Below are 24,160 nucleotides of genomic sequence, written 5' to 3' on the forward strand. Positions count from 1 at the left end.
CCAGAAAATCCATCAGGTCCTGGAGTTTTGTTTTTTGGAAGGTTTTTAATCACTGCGTCAACCTCTTCATAATTAATTGGTTTGTTTAAAAAATCAATTTCTTTCTGTTTCAGTCTTGGTAGTTTATAGTTTTCCAGGAAGGCCTCCATCTCTTCCAGGCTGTTTAATTTATTGGCATAAAGCTGTTGATAAAAGTTTCTAATAATCCTTCCTTTTTCATTGGTATTGGTTGTGACATCTCCCTTTTCATTCATAATTTTATTAATTTGGGACCTTTCTCTTTTCTTTTGGATAAGTCTTGCCAGTGGCTTATCTATTTTATTTATTCTTTCAAAGAACCAGCTTCTAGTTCTGTTGATCTGCTCAACTGTGCTCCTGGTTTCTAATACATTGATCTCTGCTCTAACCTTGATGAACTGCTTTCTTGTGCGTGTATTAAGCTTGTTCTTCTATTGCTGTTCCAGCTTCTTGAGGTGAGAATATAAAAACTGCATTTTAGATTTTTTTATTCTTTTGAGTGAGGCTTGGATGGCTATGTGTTTTCCCCTTAGGACTGCCTTTTCGGTGTCCCATACGTTTTGGACCATTGTGTTTTCATTCTTGTTGGTCTCCATAAATTGTTTAAATTGATTTTTGATTTCCTGGTTTATTGAATCATTCCTGAGCAGGATGGTTCTTAGTTTCCAAGTATTTGAGTTTCTTCCAAATTTTTCCTTGTGATTGAGTTCCAATTTCAAAGCATTGTGGTCTGAGAATACGCAGGGAATAATTTCTTTTGGTATCAGTTGAGACTGGTTTTGTGACCAAAACATGATCTATTCTGGAGAATGTTCCATGTACATTAGAATAGAATGAGTATTCTGTTGTTCTGGGGTGTAGTGTTCTATAAATATCTATGAGGTCCATCTGATCTAGTATGGCATTCAAAGCTCTTGTTTCTTTGTTCATTTCTGCTTAGGTCATCTATCTATTGCTGATAGTGGAGGGTTGAGGTCCCCTACTATTAACGTATTTTTATCTATATGTCTCTTTATTCTGGTTAAGAGTAGGCTTGTGTATCTTGCTGCTCCCCTGTTGGGGGCATAGATATTTATAATTGTCATATCCACTTGTTGGATACATCCTTTAAGAATAATATAGTTCCCTACTGTATCTCTAACTATAGTCTTTAGTTTAAAATCCAATCTGTCTGATTTTAGAATTGTTACCCCAGCTTTCTTTTGAGGTCCATTGGCATGAAAGATGGTTTCCATCCCTTTACTTTCAGTCTGGATGTATCCTTAGGTTCAAAATGAATTTCTTGTAGACAGCAAATGGATGGGTCTGTCTTTCAATCCAATCTGCCACCCTGTGGTGTTTTATGGTAGCATTTAGGCCATTCACATTGAGAGTGATTATTGAGAGATATGATTTTAATGATGTCCTGTTGCTTGTAAAGTCTTTGTTTCTATAGATTGTAACTTTCTGTTCTGTATCACTCTTGTGGCCTTTTTACTTTTATAGAACCCCCCTTAAAATCTCCTGTAGGGCTGGTTTCATGGTTACGAAATTGGTCAGTGACTGGTGATTCTGGAAGGTCCTTATCTCTCCATCAATTCTGAATGACAGCCTTGCTGGATAAAGGATCCTTGGCTGCATGTTTTTCTCTGAAAGAGCTTTAAAAATGCCCCCACAACCCTTTCTCTCATTCCAGGTTTGTGTAGACAGCTCTGACATAATTCTGATACCTTTGCCTTGGTACATGAGAAATTTCTTCGCCCTGGCCGCTTTCAATACTGTATCCTTGGATCTAATATTTGCAAAATGCACTATGACGTGACATGGCGTAGGTTTGTCGTGGTTGAGATTGGGAGGGGTCCTCTCTGCCTCTTGGACATGAATGCTTGTTTCCTTTGCCAGTTTAGTGAAGTTCTCAGCTACAATTTGTTCAAATATCTCTTCTAGACCTCTCTCTTTCTCCACTCCCTGGGGAATGCTGATGATTCTGACATTGGAATGTTTCATTGAGTCAGTAATCTCCCCAGTAACCTACATTCTTGAGATTGGATTTTTTTGAGCCACGTTTCTGTTTTAGCTTTCTATTCTACCAACTCATCCTTCAATTCACTGATTCATCTTCTGCTTCATTTAACCTTGCTGTCAGAGCATCTAGTTTTGACTGCATTTGATTCATAGCATTTTTAATTTCTGCCAGATTCACTCTCATTTCCTAGAGATTCTATATTCTCGTTAAATTTTCGTTATTATTTTTTACAAGTCTATACATCTTCTTGACCATTGTTACTTTGAACTCCATTTCTGATAATTTGGTCATATCCATATCCATCAGTTCCGTGGCAGAGGCCACAGACTCATTGTCTTTTCTTTGCTGGGGGGATTTCTCCTTCTTGTCATTGTGCTGAGGAGAAGTTGTGGATTGTCCAGAGCCCAGTTTATTGACCAGGACCCAGGCAGTGTGCACTTGTTTTATAGGGACCTTAGGGATGTGGGCTTGATTCTTCAGCCTGCCTTCTTGGGGAGGGGCCTGCCGCACAGATACTCAGGCCACCCTGTTTGTGTAGAGTCTCCCTGTCCTCTGCGAGGGGGGATGGGGATGCGCACACTGTGAGCCAGTATTTCCAGGCTTTTGTTCTCTGGCAGCATCCCCTGGCAGTTTGCTGTGCCTCTTCTGAGAGTCAGAGCAGCAGTAGCCGAATCCCAGGTTCTGTCTCAAAACAGAGAGATTGCAGTCCTCACTCCACTGAGCTCTTCTGGCCACTTTAACTCTGTTTCTGTTGGTGCTGCTAAGCCCTACAGTATCCCGGGATGTGTGCCCCACAGCCGGAGTCCCAGCCCTCACTTCCAGGGCTCTCATGTCTGTTCATTGTGTTTCTAACACCGCCAGCTGCCAGCCACCGCCGCGCGCACGCTCAGCAGCTCTGTTTCAGTGTGGTTCATGCGCACTCCGGAGCTCCGATTTTCATTCTGGTCGCATGCGTTCTGCGGCTCACGGTCTCAATCTGCTCTCTCGCTGGTGCCAGTCCGCGAGTCAGCCTGCTCCCCAGTGCAGGTGGCTACTGCTTCCCAGCGCTCGAGCACAGAGGCTCCCTCCCCCTTCTGTTTATCTTCCAATATCTGTGCGTGGATTCATGGCTCCCCGCTTCGTACCTCAATACTCAGTGCTGGAGATGATCATCTGTAGAGATCCAGATGTATCTTCCTGCATCTCAGGCTGATTCCGTGGGTGTTCAGGATGGTCTGGTACCTATCCAGCTTGATTCAGCGAACCAGCTGAAAAAGAGGACCCCTACTCCTCTGCCATCTTAACTCCCTCCCCGTAACCTTTCAAATTCTTTATCATTATTTTTTGCCATTTTAATTACTAGTGGCTTGGTATGGACTTTTTTGGGTTGAATTTGTCAGGGGCTCTCTCTGCCTCCTGAAATTGGATGTCTATTTCCGTCCCCAGACTTAGGATGTTTTCAGCTATTACTTCTTCAAGGACATTTTCAGCCCCCCTTTCTCTCTCTTTCCCTTCTGTTATCTCTAAAATGTGGATGTGATAATCCTTGATGGAGTCATCGAGTTCTCTAGGTGTATTCTCATTATCCAGTATTTGTTGGTCACTCCCTTGTTCAGCTTGATTGCTTTCTGTTCTATCCTCTAGGTCACTGATACATTCCTCTGCTTCCTGTAACCTACTATTTAATCCATTCATGTATTTTAAATTTCATTTGTTGAGTTCTTCATCTCGGATACGTTATTTTATATCTTTTTGTCCGGGGTCTCACTGATGTCCTCCACTTTTTTCTGAAGTCCAGTGAGTATCTTTATAACCATTAAATTCTCTATCAGGCATATTACTTATTTCTGTGTCATTTAGATCTCCTGCTGTGATTTTGCCATGTTCTTTCATTTGGGACAAATTCCTCTATCTCATTTTGTCTACCTCTCTGTTTCTGTGTGTTAGGAAAGTCATCTATATCCTTTGCTCTTGAAAGTAGTAGCTTTATGAAATAGAAGAGATCCTGCAGCGCCCTGCAGTGCAGTGTCCTCTGTTCACTAGAACAGACTCAGAGGAGTCTCCTATGTGTGTTGCTTCTGTCCCACTATTGTGTCTCAGTATCTTTTCCTTTCAGACCAGACTTCTGTACTGATTCTCTGCCTGTTGTGGGTTGTGCTTGTTTTCTGTGGTGTTAAGAAAACCCAGGTAGTCTAGCTCTCAGGGTCATAATAGCAGGAGGGCTCACAGTGGGGTGGTGGTCTTAGCAAAATTTGCACTTAGCCGCTAGTACTAGGCCTAGATTCCCCCAAAGTACAGCAGTGGCCAGGGCATGGTGCATGTTAGTGGCAGCATCCAGGGCACAGTGTGTATGGCTACCAAGGTGGCCAGGATCACGTAGTGGCTGGCCACCATGTAAGGCATCTGTGAGCACGGGGGCTGGGCGCAGAGAAAGGTGGTGGCTGGATAAGGCACTCACAGCATTAACAAAATTTGTGTTGAACCACTAGTCTGCTGAACCCAAAGCAGAGCGGTGACTAGGTTAGCAGCAGCAGATGGGGATGCAGTGTGGTGTCTCTCTCAATCGGATGGAGGCCCCCAAATGTGGGACAGTGATTGGGTGAAAACCAATGATTGGGCAGTGAAAGGATTCACCCAAGGCAGAACAAAGGAGGTAGAAGTTTATTGAATACACTGCAAGGAATAGGGGTGGGGGGAATACACAGCAAAGGAGAGGCTGTCTGCAACAAGGCAGTGGGTGGGGACCATATTTAAAGTGGGAAGGTGAGGAGGTCTTTTGGTAACTGTGCCTAGTTCTAAGTACCTTATTGGTTAGTTAGGGCCTCTGGATGTTTTGAGGTGGGTCACCTGATGGGCCTGTCTGTATTCAGCCAGGTGGTCACTGTGGGCCCTTTCTACTTTCCATTGTACAAGACCGTTTGCCTAAAAGCAGCCTCTACAGGTGGCATGCTGCAGTGGTGACAACCTAGGTCATGTGGTGTCTGTGTCCCTGGTGGCTGGGCATGAATTGTGGCGGAAGCTGAGGATTTGTGGTGTCTCTACCTGTGGTGGGTGGGTGGGGCACACAAAGCAGTGAGCAAATTCTGCACTGACCCATTAGTCCTAAACTGAATCCCCTAGGCAATGGTCACGCCAGGGGGGATGTAGTGCCTGGAGGCAGCGTTTTGGCAGGGTGTGCAGCATTAAAACAATTCATGCTAAGCCCAGTTCTGAAGCTAGAAGGCTTGGAGTGGGCGTGTCCTCAGTGGGTGGGGCACAGTGTTAGCAGGTTAGGTAGCAAGTGCATATGTAGCACCACCTTCTGCCGCTGTCTCTCTGTCTATGCTGGGGGGTTGGGGAGGAAAATGGTAGATGCCAGCTCCTTTGTTCCCAGAGAAGACCCCCAACATGCTCTAAAATCCTTATAAAGAGATATCTCTCCCATTTGCCCCAGGTGTTGTGCAAACTGTCTATTCTATATTGCCTCTCTGCAGACTGTTGTCTTTTTAAGGGTGGGGACTTAGCTATCACTTGCCCTCCAGGCTAGTCCAGGGCTGAGTCAGCCGACTTTGAAAGCTCTAGGTTCCAAGCCCCCCTGGGTATACAAACTCACAGAATTCAGTCCCCACAGTTTTCAAGGCCAGACATTATGGGGATTCATTTTCCTCATGAGGGCTCGCTGGTGTTTTCCACTCTCCATGACTTCAACTCCCTCCTGCAGGCAGCTCCCAGCCACTGTTTCTGCCCTTTCTAACCTCTCAGGTTCGGCTTCTTCCCTACATTTAGTTGTGGAGTTTGTTCTGCCAGTCTTCAGATCACGCTCTGGTTTACTGAGTCAGATATGAGTGACGTCTAGTTGTGAACACGGGACAAGGTGAGCTTAGGGTCCTCCTACTCTGCCATCTTCCTGGAGCCTCTGTGCCTTTTTTTTTTAATGGTTTCCTTGGCTATACATAAGCTTTTCATTTTGATGTAAGTCTCAAAAGTTTGTTTTTATTTTTTTCCCTTGACCTGAGGAGACATATCTAGAAAAATGTTGCTATGATCAGTGCCATAGCAATTACTACTGTAAACATCCCTTCTAGTCTTATTGTGGTTTCAGGTCTCACATTTGGGTCTTTAATTCATTTTGAGTTTATTTTTGTGTATAGTTTAAGAAAGTGGTCAAGTTTCATTCGTTTGCATTATAGCCATTCAGTTTTTCCATCACTATTTGTGTTGAGACTGTCTTTTCCCCATTACATAGTCTTGCCTCCTTTGTCAGACTAATTGACCCTATAAATGTGCATTTATTTCTGGGCTGTTGATTCTGTTCTATTGATTGATGTGTCTATTTTTGTGCCAGAACCGTACTGTTTTGATTACTACCTCTTTGTAGCATATCTTGGAATCTGGGATTGTGATACCTCCATCTTTGTTCTTCTCTCTCAAGATCACTTTGGCTATTCAGGGTCTTCTGTGATTCCATATAAATTTTAGTGTTATTCGTGTTAGTTCTGTGAAAAATGTTATTGGTGTTTTGATAGGAATTGTACTGAATCTGTAGATTGCTTTAGGTAATATGGACACTTTAACAATACGAATTTTTCTAATCCATGCTCATGGACTATCTTTCCATTTGTTTAGTATCATATTCAGTTTTTTTCATCAATGTTTTTTCAGTTTTCAGAGTACAGATCTTTCACTACATCTAATATCATACTCAATGTGGAAAAACTGACAGCTTTCCTTCTAAGACCAAACACAAGGATGTCCACTCTTAACACTTTTATTCAACAAAGTATTAGAAGTCCTAGCCACAGCAATCAGACAAGAAATAAGAGGCATAAGTTGAGCTGCCTCCATTTGCAAATAACATAATATTATACTCAGAAAGTCCCAAAAATTCTACCAAAAAACTACTAGAAGTAATAAATGAATTCAATAAAATTGCAGGATCCAAAATTAATACCTAGAAATCAGTAGTGTTTCTATATGCTAATAACAAAACAGCAGAAAGAAAAATTAGAAAACACCATTTATAATTGCACACACACACACCCAAAAAAAAAAGCCCCAAACACCTAGGAATAAACCTGTACTCTGAAAACTATAATACATGGAATTATTTTAAGTGGTATATTGTAAGAGAAACTGTAATGAGGGATCTTCCAAAATACTAGATAAATTTATCAGGTGCCTTTATAAAACAATTTATTCCTGATCTTTGTAATACTGTGTTTATCATGTAATATTTTATATAAAATTAGATACAATGTCTTCAATTACACTAACTACAAAGTGTATTATTAAAGTATAGCAAACCTTTATTACTATATAACATGTTTTAAATTTACAGAAGTCAGATGATATTCTTTTTTCATTTTTGTATTTCAATATTAACAAAAGTGTGTTATGCTTCAGAATATAAATATTTTAATGAAAAATTATCAAGAGTATTTAGGGAAGATAGCAGATCAAATACACACTAAATATTAATGTGGGGGGGGACATAAATCAATGACATCACAGGGAATTCCAAGGCTAGTATCAAAGAGAGAGCCTATTAGTGGAGAGCAAGTTTTCCCAATACTCAATCAATAGTGTAAATCTAGACTAAATGACTGCCTTAGAAATTGACTTGTAAGGACACCTGTACTTTAGGAATAGAATTCTATCATGGGACTGGAAGCCAAAACTTTATAAAATAGGTAGCCAAAGTTCATCATTGAGAATTTAATCAAAAGGAAATTTTCTTTTCTCCTAGTTGTCCAAACCATTATCAAATTCTCTTCAATATGTAATATCTCACACTTTTTCTGTCTTTGTAAATTTAAAAATCTAAGTTGAAAAATACTGAAATGTTCCTCTATTTCTGGAATAAACTCCAGAAGCATATTCTTTTTCATATACTCATTTCAGTTGATAATTCTGATTCAGATATTTTATAAGTATTTTTCAAAATATAAATCATTCAAAATAACATTAACAGGAGGAATGTACAACTTTCATGATTTAATTCTATTTCTATATGCCTGTAAAAGATGCTGGGAATTAATATTTTTTATAAGTACTCACTTTACAATAACATTCAAAAACATGAAATATTTAGGGTTAACTTTAAGAATTAAAGATAGCTAAATAAATGGAACAATATGTCATGCTCACAGTTTGAAAATCAGAACATTATGAATATGTCCATTCTCCACAAATGCTTCTATAGATTTTTAAAAATCCCAATCAAAAATCCAGCAGAATTATGTTTTTTCTTTAGGGGGTGTAGTAGAAATAGAAAAGTTGATTCTAAATTTTACATAGAAATAAAAAAAGAAGATGTGGGGTGTGCACACACACACACACACACATATATATAATGGGACATTACTCAGCCATGAAAAGAATGAAATCTTGCCATTTGCAATGATGCAATGATGTGGATGGATCTAGAGAATATTATGCTATGAGAAATAAGTCAGTCGGGGAAAGATAAATGCCATATGATTTCCCTCACATGTAGAACTTAAGAAATAAAACAGTGAACTTAGGGGAAAAAACAGAGAGGCAAACCATAAAAGAAACTCTTAACTATAGACAATAAATTGAGGGTTTATGGAGGATAGGTGGGCAGCGGATGGTCTAAATGGGTGGTGGGTATTAAGGAGGGCAGTTGTTGTGATGAGCACTGGGTGTTGTATGTAAGTGATGAATCACTAAATTCTACTACTGAAAATAATATTACATTGCCTGTTAACTAACTGGAGTTTAAATGAAAATTTGGAGAGAAAAAAAATTTCACACAATTTTAACAATATATTATGTAGATTTCTGATTTCAGAATTATTATAATTTTCTAAGAAAGAAAAATACACATTTGATGAGATGGACTAATAAATCAACATTCCATCCAAAAGCAGCAAGAATACATATTTTTCTCCAATGCATATGAAACGGTCTCCATTTTAGATCATGTGTTGTCCACAAAGGAACTCTCAGTAGTTTTAAGAAGACTAAAATCTTGTCAAACACCTTTTCTGACAAAGTTATGAAAGAAGAAATCTATTGCAAGAAGAAAACTGGAAAAATTACGAATATGTGGCGGTAAAACACTATGCTAGTGAATAACCAATAGGTCAATGAAGAAATTTTTAAAAAATCGAAATACATGTTGAGACAAATGAAAATTTATATGCAACACAGAAAACTGTATGTGATGCAGCAAAAGCAGTTCCAAGTGAGAAATACACAGCAATATAGGCTTATCTCAGGAAACAAGAAATATCTCAAACAATCTAACTTTATACCTACAGGAGGTAGAAAAAGAAGAACAAGTTAGTAGAAGGAAGAAAATTAAAAAATCAAATGGAAATAAATTAAATGGAGACTGAAAAGCCAATAGAAAAGATCAACGACACTAAGAGCTGATTCTTTCAAAAGATTAAAATTATGACAAACTTTAAGCTAGACTCACCGAGAAAATGAGAGAGAGGTTTCATAAATAAAATCAGAAATGGAAAAGGAGAGGTTACAACTGATACCAAGAAATACAAAGGTTCATAAGAGAATACTATGAACAATTAGACGTCCATAAATTGAACAACTTAGTAGAAATGGATAGATTCCTAGAAATAGATATACCAAAACTGAATCATGAAGAAATCGAAAATATGAATAGATTGACTACTAGTAAGGAGATAGGGTCAGTAATCAAAAACCTAAGACCAAGACCAGATGGCTTCACTGGTGAATTCTTCCAAACATTCCCCAAACGTTAAATACTTACTTTCCTAAACTCTTCCTGAAAACTGAAGAAGAGGGATCATTTTCAAACTTACTGGATGAGGCCTGAGTGCAAATTATTCAGGAGCTTGTTAAGTATCTATCCATTACACACTTTACTCATCTTTCATGCATATATTTCATGTGTATAAAATGAGAAGATGAATATGACATAAGTATTTATTGTTGAAGTGGGCAGAGAACTTCTTTTCAAGAGAACTAAAATATACTGCAGTATATGAAGAAAGAGAATATAATTTATTTTTTTTAAACAGGAGTCTTGTCTTTTTTTTTTAAGATTTTATTTATTTATTTGGCAGAGAGAGAGACAGCCAGTGAGAGAGGGAACACAAGCAGGGGGAATGGGAGAGGAAGAAGCAGGCTCCCAGAGGAGCAGGGAGCCTGACTCGGGCTTGATCCCAGGACCTGGGATCACTCCCTGAGCCGAAGGCAGATGCTTCACAACGGAGCCACCCAGGCGCCCCAGAGAATATAATTTAAATGAAATCCTTTCAGAAGGGAACTGTGACATGCAAAGAAATACTAATAACCAAAAGAAACAAAAGGTAAAGTAAAGGAAGTATTTTCAGAATAAAGTCTTCAGGGTATTTCCTAATGTAAAGCACTGAGGTGACAGAAATGCAGTATTTACCAAAATTTTATGTAAGTTAAATCCCATTATTTTGGAGGCAGCCTAGATATGGTTACAACTTAAATATGTATGCTAAGGATGCAAGAATAATCACTAGAGGAAAATAAATAGTGCAGATCCACTATATTGTTGCAATAAATGGTGGAAGAAGGAAAAACAAAGCATACAGATTCAAAAGAAATGAACAAAAATTCAATTAAAAAACAAATGTGGCAAAATGAACATAGAAAATATTGGGGCGCCTGGGTGGCACAGTGGTTAAGTGTCTGCCTTTGGCTCAGGGCGTGATCCCGGCGTTGTGGGATCAAGCCCCACATCAGGCTCCTCTGCTATGAGCCTGCTTCTTCCTCTCCCACTCCCCCTGCTTGTGTTCCCTCTCTCACTGGCTGTCTCTATCTCTGTCGAATAAATAAATAAAATCTTTTAAAAAAAAAAAGAAAATATGAACATTTTGAAACAACTAAAATTATAAAAAATATGCAATCTAGAGGAGTGTTAAGGAGTCATAACAGCTAAATGTAATGAGGTATCCTAGAGAAGTCCTGGTACAGAAAGAGGCTATTTGGTAAAAAGAAAAGAAATCTGAATAAATTATGGACTTCACTTAATTAAACATTAATTACAATAATGTTTAAGAGGATAATCTGATAAATCCAAGGCCGATTGGATAGTAAATTAAAACCCAGTGTAGATCTTGAACTACTAGTGGAGAAAAACTAAACGAGAAGAGAGAAATATCAGGGGAATACTGATTGAGAGAAGCAAGTATGTGCATAGATATAAGATATGTCAGACCAAACAGACTTTAAAACAGAAAGCAACATTAGAGATAAAGAGATTCAGCATTTGAAAACAAAAGTTAAATTTCTAGGAAGATATAACAATCATAAGTCTCCACTATATAAAACAGCTTCAAAGACAGAAAGCATAAATTGAACAATGTATGTTGAGAAATAGGCAAATCCAACTGCATAGTTGTAGGTATCGATATCATCTCTCAGGTACCAAGAGTTCAGGCATATGACATAAAAATACAGAAGATTTGTGGCATTCACTTAAAAATTATCATGTAATCAGGTTGTATAGAATTTGGTTTCTAACAATTCAAGAGTTTACATTTCTCAAGCAAACATGGAACATTCCAAAAAATCACCATGCATAAGTATATGAAAACAGGCACAACAAAAATGCAATGATTAGCCATTTTACCAAACACAACTTAAAAAAAGGCTAACAGCAAAAAGCTAAATATAACAATAACAAACCAAGAATTATTATTAACCCAATTCTGTGAAGTCAAGTTAAAATAAATGAAGTTTCCCCAGATGCAAGAATTGAGATTAGGAGATGAGAAGGTATACAACTACATACACGTAGTAATTTAGTGAACCAGTGCAGGCACTTTGAGGAATTCAGATGCTTGAGGTGAATATTACAGTATTGACGTCACCGATGTTTATGATGCAGAAAGGGGGGTATTACTATTAATGGTTAAACCGTAAAGAAAATCTTACCTCTTTAATCCATGTTACACTTACCCTTTACTTAAACTTTTCAAATGCTTCAAATTCAGGATGAGTCCGTTACCACAAGCCCCATATCTCTGTACCTTGGGTATTTAATAAAATGGTGCCGCATTTCAAAAAGAGTCCTCCTATATCACATCTATAGTTATAAGATTACGTAAGAAACACAAAACAAATCTTTAGATGAGTTGTAAATGTTTGCCACTAACCTCTGCAAGGCCACAATCACATTGTTCCGGCGGTTCCAAAATTCCATTGCCACAAGTTGCAGTTCTTCCTTGGTAAACCACTTCTGGAACTGTTCGATTCTGAAGGCATTCAAATTCAGGCTGTGAAACCATACGTTTAAATTCATCCATGCTGCAACTGCTAAAAAACTTTACACCATGGGAACGTCTAAAAATAAATTATATTCCTCAGATAAATGGAATAAAATCACTATCAAAGTAACACTCTATGAATTACTGAAAAGTACCGTTAATTCTGTACTACTGCACTTACAGAGGAGCCAAGAAGGAAGGGAGAGGACTTTTATCTTTAATACAAGTTGTAAATAAAAGCAGTAAGTTTATTTCTGCTGTAATTCAATGTAATAGACATCTAGCAACTAGAGGAAGTTAAGGTGACATGAGTTAAAATATATTAAAGCACAAATAATATTCGCCACACAAAAAAACTCTCTTTAAATATGTCCTATTATTATTTTCATTATGATTGCCAACATCACAATTATAATCATTATTATAAGCACTAATTTTAAGAAAATGAAATACTAGAAAATATATGTGGAAAACTGAAGAAATAACAATGGTTGATAATGTTACAGGAAAAATCAGAATCATTTGTACTTTGGTAACAAAATCAATTAAAATATCTCAATGTTAATTATATAAAATGTGAAAGCCCTACATTCTTTTATTTTATTACCTTTTGAAATATTTCTGTACTTCTATGTGTACTATTTAATGGATTTTTATGTAATTTTGTAACAATCTAAAACTTAGAGAAATGATACAAAAATAGACCAAAAAATAAATTTTTCCCAAGCAATGACGAATAAGTTGCCAAATATGATCCTAATAACTCTAAATATTTTAATGTATAATTCCTATGTAGACATTAATTCCAAAAAGGACCCTTCAAAATCAGGAAATAATTATATACTACTATTATCTAATCTTCAGATGTCATTCAAATTTAATTATTACAACAATATTGGCACTTTATAGCAAAAAGCTCCAGTTGAAAGTCAACCGTTGCTATTATTTATTTTTTCCATTTTTTTCTCTCCAAATTTTTATTTAAATTCTAGTTAGTTAACACGCATTGTAACATTGCTTTCTGCTGTAGAATTTAGTGATTCATCACTTACGTGAAACACCAAGTGCTCATCACAACAATGCTTTCCTTAATATCCATCACCCATTTAACCCATCCCCCCACCCAACCTCCCCTCCAACAAACTTCAGGCTGTTTTCTATAGTTAAGAGTCTCTTTTATGGTTTGCCTCTCTTTTTTCCCCCTCAGTTCACCGTTTTATTTCTTAAATTCTACACGTGAGGGAAATCATATGGCATTTGTCTCTCTCTGACTGACTCATTTGGTATAGCATAATACTAGTCTCTAGATCCATCCACACCATTGCATATGGCAAGATTTCATTCTTTTTATGGCTGTGTAATATCCCATTGTGTATATATACCACATCGTCCTTATCCATTCATCAGTCAATGGCCACTTGGGCTCTCTCTCCATAATTTGGCTGCTGATGATAATGCTGCCATAAACCTCATAGTGCATGTATCCGATAAAATCAGTATTTCTGTATCCTTTGGGGAAATACCCAGTACGCAACTGCTGGATCATAGTTCAATTTTTAACTTTTTGCAGAAACTCTGTACTATTCTCCAGAATGGCTGCAGCAGTCTGCGTTCCCACCAACAGTGTAGGAGGGTTCCCAACTCTCTGCATCCTTGTCAACACCTATTTCTTGTGTTGTTAATTTTAGCTATTCTGACAGGTGTGAGGTGGTATCTCATTGTTGTTTTGAATTATATTTCCCTGATGATCAGTGATGTTGAGCATCTTTTCATGTGTCCATTAGCCATCTGGATGTCATCTTTGGAAAAATGTCTGTTCATGTCTTCTGCCCATTTCTGGATTGGGTTGTTTGTTTTTGGGTGTTGAGTTCATTGATAAGTTCTTTATAGATTTTGAATACTAACCCTTTATCAGGTACGCCCTTTGCAAATATCTTCTCCCATTCCAAAGGTTGAATTTTAGTTTTGTTGATTGTTTCTTCACTGTGCAGAAGGTTTTATCTGGATGAAGTCCCACAATAGTTCATTTTTGCTTTTGTTTCCCTCGCTTCTGGCAACGTGTCTAGTAAGAAGTTGCCATGGCCGAGGTAAAAGAGGTTGCTGCCTGTGTTCTTCTCTAGGATTTTGATGGTTTCAGGTCCCACATTTAGGTCTTTCATTCATTTTGAGTTTATTTTTGTGTATGGTATAAGAAAGTGGTCCAGTTTCATTCTTCTGCATGTTGCTGTCCAGTTTTCCCAGCACCATTTGTTAAAGAAACTTTTTTCCATTGGATATTCTTTCCTGCTCTGTCGAAGATTAGTTGACCATAGAGTTGTGGGTCCATTTCTGGGTTTTCTATTCTGTTCCATTGATCTCTGTATCTGTTTTTGTGCCAGTAGCATACTATCTTAATGACTACAGCTTTGTAATATAGTTTGAAGTCCAGAATTGAGATACCTCCAGGTTTGCTTTTCTTTTTCAAGATTGCTTTGGCAATTCAGGGTCTTTTGTGGTTCCATAAGAATTTCAGGACTCTTTGTGTTTTGGTGAAAAAGGCTGTTAGTGTTTTCACAGGGATTGCATTACATGTGTAGATTGCTTTGGATAGCATAGACATTTTAAAAATATTTGTTATTCCAGTCCATGAGCATGGACTGTTCTTCCACTTCTTTGTGTCATCTTCAATTTCATTCATTAGTGTTTTATAGTTTGCAGAGTACAGATATTTTCCCTGTTTGGTTAGGTTTATTCCTAGGTATCTTATGGTTTCTGGTGCAATTGTAAATGGTATTGATTCCTTGATTTCTCTTTCTTCTGCTTCATTATTGGTGTATAGAAATGCAACAGATTTCTATATATCGATTTTGTATCCTGCCATTTTATTGAATATGTGTATCAGTTCTGGCAATTTTTCGGTGAAGTCTTGGGTTTTCTATATAGAGTATCATGCTGTTTGCAAGGAGTGAAAGTTAGACTTTTTCCTTGATTATTTGGATGCCTTTTATTTGTTTTTGTTGTCTGATTGCTGAGGCTAGGACTTCCAGTACTGTGTAACAATGTTGAGAGTGGACATCTCTGTCTTGTTCTTGACTATAAAAGAAAAGCTCTCAGTTTTTCCCCATTGAGGATGATATTAGTGGTGGGTTTTTTGTATATGGCCATTATGATGTTGAGGTACATTCCCTCTATCAAGAATGGATATTGTACTTTGTCAAATGCTTTTTCTGCAACTATTGAGAGGATTATATTGTTCCTCTCCTTTCTTTTATTAGGGTGGTGGATCACATTGATTGATTTTTGAATGTCAAATCACCCCTGCAACCCAGTAATAAATCCCACCTGGTGGCGGTGAATAATCCTTTTAACGTACTGTTGAATCTGATTAGATAGTATCTTGTTGAGAATTTTGGCATCCATGTTCATCAGGGATATTGGTGTGTAGTACTCTTTTTTACTGGAGACCTGTATGGTTTTGGAATAAGGCTGGTACTGGCCTCATATAATGAATGTGAATGTTTTCCTTTCATTTATATTTTTTGGACTAGTTTGAGAAGAATTGGTTTTAACTCTTCTTTAAATGTTTGGTAGAATTTGCCTTTGAAGCCATCTGGCCCTGGACTTTTGTTGGGAGATTTTTGATTCCTGTTTCAATTTCTTTGCTTCCTTTTAGTTGTTTTAGTTTTCTATTTCTTCATGTTTCAGTTTTGGTAGTTTGTATGTTTCTAGGAATTTATCCATTTCTTCCAGGTTGTCCAATTTGTTGGCATATTCTTTTTCATAATATTCTCTTATAATTATTTGTGTGTTTATGGTATCGGTTCTTATTTCTTCTCTCTCATTTGTGATTTTTTTAATGTGGGTCCTTTTTCTTCTTTTCTTGAAAAGTCTTGCTAGGTGTTTTTCATTTTTATTAATTTTTTCAAGGAACTGGCTCCTGGTTTCACTTATCTATGTTTTTGTTTCTGTATCATTTTTTCTGCTCTAATTTTTACTATTTTCCCTTCTTCCATTGGCTTTAAGCTTCATTAGTTCTTCTTTTTCTAGCTCCTGTACGTCCAAGATTAAGTTGCTTACTTGAGATTTTTCTTTCTTCTTGAGGTAGGCCTATATTGCTCTATAATTCCCCTTATGACCACTTTCGATACATCCCAAAGGTTCTGGACCATCGTGTTTTCATTTTCATTTGTTTCCATGTATTTTCTTATTTCTTCTTTAATTTCCTCGTTAACCCATTCATTCTTCAGTAGCACATTGTTTAACTTCCATGTATTTGTGGTCTTTCCCAATTTTTTCTTGTGGTAGACGTCAAGTTTCATAGAGTTGTGGTCAGAAAATATGCATGGTATGATCTCAACCTTTTTATACTTGATGAGGGCTGATTTGTGATCCAGTATGTGATCTATTCTGGAGACTGTCTCATGTGCACTTAAAAAGAAAGTATTCTGCTGCTTTAGGATGAAATGTTCTGAATATATTTGTGAAGTCCATCTGGTCCAGTGTGATTCAAAGCCATTGTTTCCTAGTTGATGTTCTGTTTAGATGTCTATTCATTGGTGTAAGTGGGATGTTAAATTCCCCTATTATTATTGTATTATTATTAACGAGTTCCTCTACGTTTGGTATTAATTGTTTTACTTGTTTGGGTGCTCCCATGTTGGTGGAATATATATCTATCTTTGTTAGATATTTTTGTTGGAGAGTTCCTTTGCTTAGGATGCCCTTCTTCATCTCTTGTTATAAGTTCAGTTTAAAATCTATTTTGCCTGATACAAGTATTTCTACTCTGCCTTTTTTTTTTTTTGATGTCCATGGCATGATAAATGGTTTGCCATCCCCTCACAATCTGCAGTTGTCTTTAGGTTAAAAATGAGTCTCTTGTAGGGAGCATATAGATGGGTCTTGTTTTTTATCCATTCTAACACCCTGCCTTGTGATTGCACTGTTTAATCCATTTACATTCAAAGTATTATTGATAGATATGTATTTAGTTTCGTCATTGCTTCTGGAGATTTTCTCTCTTCCTTTCTAGTCTTTGTCACTTTTGGTATTTCCATCCTACTCAAAGAGTCCCCTTTAATATTTTTTGCAGGGCTACTTTAGTGGTCAAGAACTCCTTAATTTTTGTTTATCTGGGAAACTCTATCTCTCCTTCTATTCTGAATGACAGCCTTGCTGAATAGAGAATTTGCAGCTACAGATATTTCCCATTCAGTGTGTTGAAGATATCATCCCTTTTCTTTCCAGCTTGCCACATCTCTGTGGAGAGATCTGCAGCTAGTCCTGCGGGTCTTCCCTTTTAAGTTAGAGACTTCTTTTACCTTGCTGCTTTAGGATTTTTTTTTAAATCACTATATTTTGCAAATTTAACTACAGTTGTCTTAGTATTAGCCTGTTTTTGCTGATTTTAATGGGAGTTCTCTGTGCCTCCTGGATTTGGATTCCAGATTAGGGAAGTTTGCTTCCCCAGATTATGGAAATTCTCAGCTATTATTTCCTCAAATAAACACTTTGCCCCTTTTCTGACTACTCGTTTTCTGGCACTCCTCTGATATGATTGTTATTACATTTGGTGGAGTCCCTGATTTCCCTACGTCTATCTCATGATCCATAATTATTCTCTCTTGTTCAGCTTCATTTTTTCCCCATTATTCTCATTTTGGTATCACTTATTCATACCTCTGCTTCTTCCATGTTTGTGGTCCTTACATCTAGTTTGTTTTGAATCTTGCTTATTGCATTTTTCATTTCTGATTGTTTTTAAGTGCTTTTATCTCTGTGGTGAGGGCCTCCCTGAAATCTTCCATTCTTTTCTCAAGGCCAGCAAGTATCCTTATGATTGTTCTTTAAATTCTCCATTAGGGATATTACTTATATCTGTTTCACTTAGATATCTGCCTGTGACCTTTTCTTATTCTTTCTTATGAGATGAATTCCTCTTCTGTCTTGGCATTTTGTCTAAGTCTCTTTTCTTCTGTGCATTACAGAAGCCTGTTATGTTTCCTGCTCCTGAGAGTAATGGCCTTATGAAGAAGATGTCATATAGTGTCCAGGGCGTGGTGCTTCAAAGAGTGTCCCTGGTGTGTGCTGCATATACTCTGCTGCTGTGTTTTGGCTGCTCTATCCTTCCAGGAAGTCATCTGCAGAGGCTGTCCTTGGTGGGAATGGGCAGTGTTGGGCCTTGTCCAGAGTGCAGTAAGTTTTAACTAGGTGTGCTCTGGTCTGCTTGTTAAATATGACCTGATGCTACTTCCACTAGGACCAAAGCCTTTCAGAATTCTGTTCGGGAGATGCGGTGCATGCTGGTTTTCTGGGGAAGGGGCCCACTGGGCTGGGACTTAGGCACACTTGCCTGAGAAAAGCAGTACAAGCAGAGCGCAGGTGGGTGGGACTTGGTGTGAGCAGGTTAGGCAGCCAGTATCAGTGCTGTGCAGTTTCCTGAAGCTGGTTTACGCTGTGGGGCTGTGGAGGGAAATGGCACCAGCTAGCTCCTTTGTCCCCAGAGAGAGTCTCCGTGCTTGCTCTCAGGGAAGCACTCCCAGAAGAGCAAATAATCTCCCCTCTCAAGTGTCGGGTGGTTTTCAGACTGCTCTTTTCACACTGCCTCTCAGTTGCTTGCCTGCCTGAAGCAGGACGGTGCACTTTGGGCTCTATCACAGTGAAGCCTACTGACTTTTAAAACTCCAAACTTTAAGGATGTGCTATGGTGGGGGGCTGCACTGGTCTTTTGGGTGAGGGTCTGACCCTGCTGGGATGGATGTAGGTTTGACTGAGAAGAGCAGCCAGACCAGAGTGCAGGGACATGGGCTTTGGAGCAAGCAGGCTAAACAGCCAGTATCCATCTGGGTTAGCCTCCCCCAGCAGGTGTCTCTGTGCCTATGCACTGGTAGGGGGATGGGGGCTTGGGGGTGTTGGGGTTGAGCTGGGAAATGGTGCCTGCCTGCTCTTTTGCCCCCAGAGGGTCATCTCTGTGACCACCACCTCTCACAGATGAGCTCCAAGAAGAGCGAACAGTCTCTCCCTTGTGCACCTTTGGGTGATCCTTCCAATCACTTGCTGTCTGTCTCCAGGGTGCTTGCCTGCCTTTTCCCCAGGAGTAGGGCAGCACCCTCAGGGATCTATCCCAGCTTTTCTGGCCATCCTCTAAAATTCGTCTTTGAACCCTGCTGATTGCAAAACCTCACAAAAATTAGCCCCTCTGGTTTTCTCAGCCAATGGTTTTGGGGAAGGGTTCTCTCTGTTTGTTTCCCTGTATGTTCCCCACCCCCTCCTTTACCTGCTACCATGGCTCCCTCCCCTCTCCACACCCTGGAATCCTGTTCTCCCCCAAACCACATCTCCATACCTCCTACCATCCTCCATGTGGCCTCTTCTCTCCCTGTAGTTGGGCAATTTGTTCTGTCAGTTGTCAGGTGGATTTCTTGGGTGCTCAGAATGATTTGATAGTACCTGCTTGTGTTCCAGGGACTAGACAAGCCTACGGTCCTCCTAGTATACTGCCATTTTAGCTCCTCAAACATTGCATTTGATTCTCATATCTCCTAAGTTTAGTTACCTACATCTTGTTGTTGTTGTTGGATTACACGATCATGGAAAGTTTTCTGATTACAGACTGATTATTTGCTAGACTGTCCCTCCATTTAGGATTATAAAATGTTGCCTTATAATTAAACAGAGGTTATGTACTCATCTTGGCAACAGTATCATAGGAGTGTTGCTGAGTCTGCTTCATTGCATCCTAACAAATGGCACAGGATTTCAATTTGTTCTATTACTGATGATAGTCATTTTGATTAGTTGATTAAGGTATTTTCACTCTAAAATTATTTTTTTCTTCTTATTAGTTAAAAATTATCTGGAGAGAAATACTTTGGTTTTATGTTAATATCCCATTCCTTCATTATGTTTTCAATTTATTCATTCGTGTATTTATATGAATATGAAATCATGTTTTCCTATCATGTTAAATGGGTTATAATCCGTTACTGTCACTATTATTTATAACATTCAGATTCCCACAGATTTGATTATTGGGAACTGCAATTGTGTCCCTTTGATAAATCTCCATAATTCCTTGAACACCTCCTAATTTTCTCATACAACATGTTCCAAGCTCATTTTTATTTTCTTTGCTTTAGATCTGGAATCAGTCATTCCTTCAAAATGCCAGTTCTTTTTTGTGAGGATTAGTATTTCTAAAACATGATCTGGGTGATACATGTGCTATTGTTACTAGATTTTTTTTTAAGAGCAGACATCAAGGCCACGCTAGCATCTTAAGAAATGTTCACAGCCCCTTTGCTCTTACCTACAATTTGCTATATCCTCACCAGTTCTGGCTCCTGCAATGGCATGAGCTTACTAATATTTCAGTCTCAGTAGGGGCAACTTCTTATGCTATGGCTTAGCCAATGATTTCTAAGTTCCCAGGTCAGTAAGATTTTTAGAGTTCCTATTGTCCCCCTATTTTATTTGCTGCTACACAGCTACTTCATGCTACTTAGTTCTTTGTTAGTAGATTGGTCCCACCTGCTGGTATTTTTGGTGCATTTCAGTTTGGGAAACTTGTGGAATATGCTTTTGCTTTTTTGTTTGTTTTCCTAGTTTCACTCTGTATTTTGTGAGAGAACTGGGGGAGGTTGAAATACCATGCTGATACTTTCACCATTTGATTTCCATCCTCCCCCTTATTCTTAAAACATATTCTTCCCTAGGTAAGACTCCATCTTATTTTGGTCCTTGTTTCTAATATTTACTTCCTTCCTGTTTCTTCTCACCACATGTCACTAGTTTCTCCTCAATTACTCAGCCTGTAAATATGAGAAGTACCCTTATCACTCTTTCAACTTCTTTCTAAATGACCTGTTCATGGTTTTAACTTCTACCAATAAAGAGATGGTTCACATTTTAAATTCTTTGTCCTCAGATCAGGACCTATGTAACTGTGCATTTAATTCTAATGGATGATTCAGAATCTCCAAATTAACATAAACTGCCCTCAAGACTTCTCATTTTTCTGCTTTCCTAAAATATTTGCCTTTTTCAATGTCTGTTAGTAATTATGATATCAAAACTCCTACAAATAATTCTTCACATCTCCTTTTCTCTCTCAATCTTAATAAACTGGTATAGATTATAATGAGAATCATTTCTAAATATTACTATATTATTGTTCCCTCTGATAGATTTTACACTCATTTTAAGATAATTTTTACTACCCATACTGCATAAATCAACTTAAAATGTAGTTGGTTAACATTTATCACAAAGCCCCAACTCTTGAGTCATGATTGCACAGACTCATTCATACACATTCCTGAATCACCTGGCCTTCTTTCCCTTATGCTTTAGCCTCAATGTATTTTACTTTCTTTTCCTTAGGTCCAAAACATTCTTCCTTATAGTCCCAGCTATTTCTTTTCTTTTTTTTTCTTTTTTATCCTTCTCTCAATATCCTTATTCTTGTCTGTTGAGCTTTTCAAGCTTCCCTCTATTCAAGTATCACTTCATTTGTTGGCCTGAAGTTTTCAACAAGCTCTTTACATGACCATATTCATATCCCTCATAACTATTTCCTCAGAAAACTTTTCTTTATCAGAAAGTTTCCTCTCCCCATGTATTCCCTATTCATTGCCTTCCTGACACCTATCGTAAGCTGTTCATACTTTGTTTATTCTTAGGTCTACTTTTAAATTTTCAGACCCTGAGAGGTTAAGATATTTATGACAGATCTATCTTGTTAGCCATATATAAGACTAACACAATCCTGCAACACAGTAGACATCTATTACGTATTCTTTGAATGAATTTCATCTCAAGACTCTAGTAAACCCTCAGAAAGTCATCAGCAATATTCACTTTCTCTGTAACATTTAATGTAGAAATACTAAGTACATTTTCTACAATATCAAATACTCCTCTTTAAATAAGATAAAAACAGAGAGGGAGGCAAACCGCAAGAGACTCAACTCTAGGAAACAAACTGAGGATTGCTGAGGGAGAGGTGGGTTAGGGGATGAGGTGAATGGGTGATGGGCACTAAGGAGGGCACTTGATATAATGAGCACTGGCTATTATATGCAGCTGATGAATCGCTAAATTCTACCTTTGAAACTAATAATACAGTGTATGGTAACTAAATTGAATTTAAATAAAAAATTAAAATAAACAAATAAGTTTAAACAAGTACATTATGTATTTAATAAAAATATTCTTACTCAAGTTGCATTGCAAGATATTATATAACAGTGACTGTCACAAACGTTTCCCAGAGGAAGACATAGATTTGATAAAAAATAAAATCTTACATTGCTTCAGAATTCATTATGCATGTAATTCCTGGACAGTAACAACTGTAGATATTATCATATGTTAATCCCACATTAATTCCAATCAACTGCACCATAACAACTGAAAATGCATCTAAAGTTATCATCTGTGGGTACTAAATGCAAAAAACAAAACAAAGCAAAACGGAATTATTGCCTATTTCTTCACCTCCTTGATCTTTTCTTTTTGGCCATAATACCTAAATGCAAATACAAATTTAAGAAACTACTCTGTCAAAGCTCATTATTTTCTTAGGGATATGGAAAATGAGAAAAAAAATAGGTAAATTTTGATTATCTCTTTGAGTTATTGTATTTCTAATCCAAATGGCACTGACATAACAAAATAAGATTAATGCTGTCATATGTTTTTATTATGTATTAAATTCCAATAAACTAAAAGTTTTTTGAGAATGTGCACTGTTTCAGTAACTATATTATTTTTTAATGAACACTTAGAAAAAAATACAGATTCTTAAGGGTTGAATTTGCAATCAGTTTTGACTTCAGAAATAGTTTTGTGAGAGAGTCAAATTTTTTTAAAGGCAGAATACTATAACACTTTGTAAGTAACATTTTTTTCTTCAAAAACCAAACAAACGAACAACAAACAAAAAACTTGGGAAGTAACGCTGGCAGCAAGACACTAACCCCTGGCAACCTATAATCTTTTTACTATCTCCATAGTTGTTCTTTTTTCAGAAGGACATATAGTTGGACTCATACAGTATGTAGCCTTTTCAGATTGGCTTTTCTCACTAACCTCTATGCACTCAAGTTTTTTCCATGTCTTTTCATGGTTTGATGCTTCACTTAAAAAAAAATCATTGGATAGTATTCCTTTATATCAATTTACTCTAGTTTGCTTAACCATTCCTCTGTTAAAGGACATCTTGGTTGCTCCCAATCTTTAGCAATTATGAATAAAACTGCTATAAACTCATCTGTAGGTTTTTGTGTGGATATAAGTATTCAACTCATTTGGAAAATGCCAAAGAGGACAACTGCTGGATTATATGGTTAAAAAAAAAGAAAAAGAAAGAAAGAAAAAACCAAACTATGAACTTGAATAGATATTTTTCCAGAGATAATATACAAAAACAAAAAGCATATGAAAAGATGTTCACTATCACTAGTAATCATAGAAGTGCACATCAAAACCACAACGACTATCACCTCATACCACTAAGGATGGCTGCTATTAAAAACAACAAGAATAGAAAACAATGTGTGAGTAAAGATGTGATGAATACAAAATGTAAACAGCTGGTGGGATTATAAAATGGTCCAAACACCCTGAGAATAAGTATGATGGTTCCTCATAATATTAAAAATAGAACTACCACATGATCCAGCAGATACCTACTTCTGGTCTATATCCAAAATAATTGAAATCAGTATCTTGAAGAGCTATTCACACTCCCATGTTCATTGCAACATTACTCACAAAAGCCAAGGTACAGAGATAACCTGTGTCCACTGACCAATAAATGGATTAAAAATGTCATATATATGTATATATATGTATACACACACATATATACACATACATATGAATATTCACATATAAAATAAACTCACATATAGATAAATATTATTCAGTCATAAAAAAGAATGAA

At 37.4% G+C, this 24,160-nt stretch overlaps 1 protein-coding gene across 1 annotated transcript in view; it reads right to left on the bottom strand.

Annotated features, from left to right (window-relative positions):
- Positions 1 to 24,160, bottom strand: part of LOC148107620 (A disintegrin and metallopeptidase domain 3-like) — a 119,491-nt gene that overhangs the window by 43,835 nt on the left and 51,496 nt on the right. The window contains exons 11-12 of the mRNA XM_087856326.1: positions 22,521 to 22,657; positions 12,124 to 12,310 (exon numbers count right to left, since the gene is read on the bottom strand). Of these exons, the coding sequence (XP_087712452.1) occupies positions 12,124 to 12,310; positions 22,521 to 22,657 (324 nt within the window). The remainder of the gene's footprint in view (positions 1 to 12,123; positions 12,311 to 22,520; positions 22,658 to 24,160) is intronic.

This window comes from Ursus americanus, chromosome 27 (assembly GCF_024610735.1).
Source record: "Ursus americanus isolate L20-20 chromosome 27, mUrsAme1.1.p, whole genome shotgun sequence".
Taxonomy (NCBI): Eukaryota; Metazoa; Chordata; class Mammalia; order Carnivora; family Ursidae; genus Ursus; species Ursus americanus.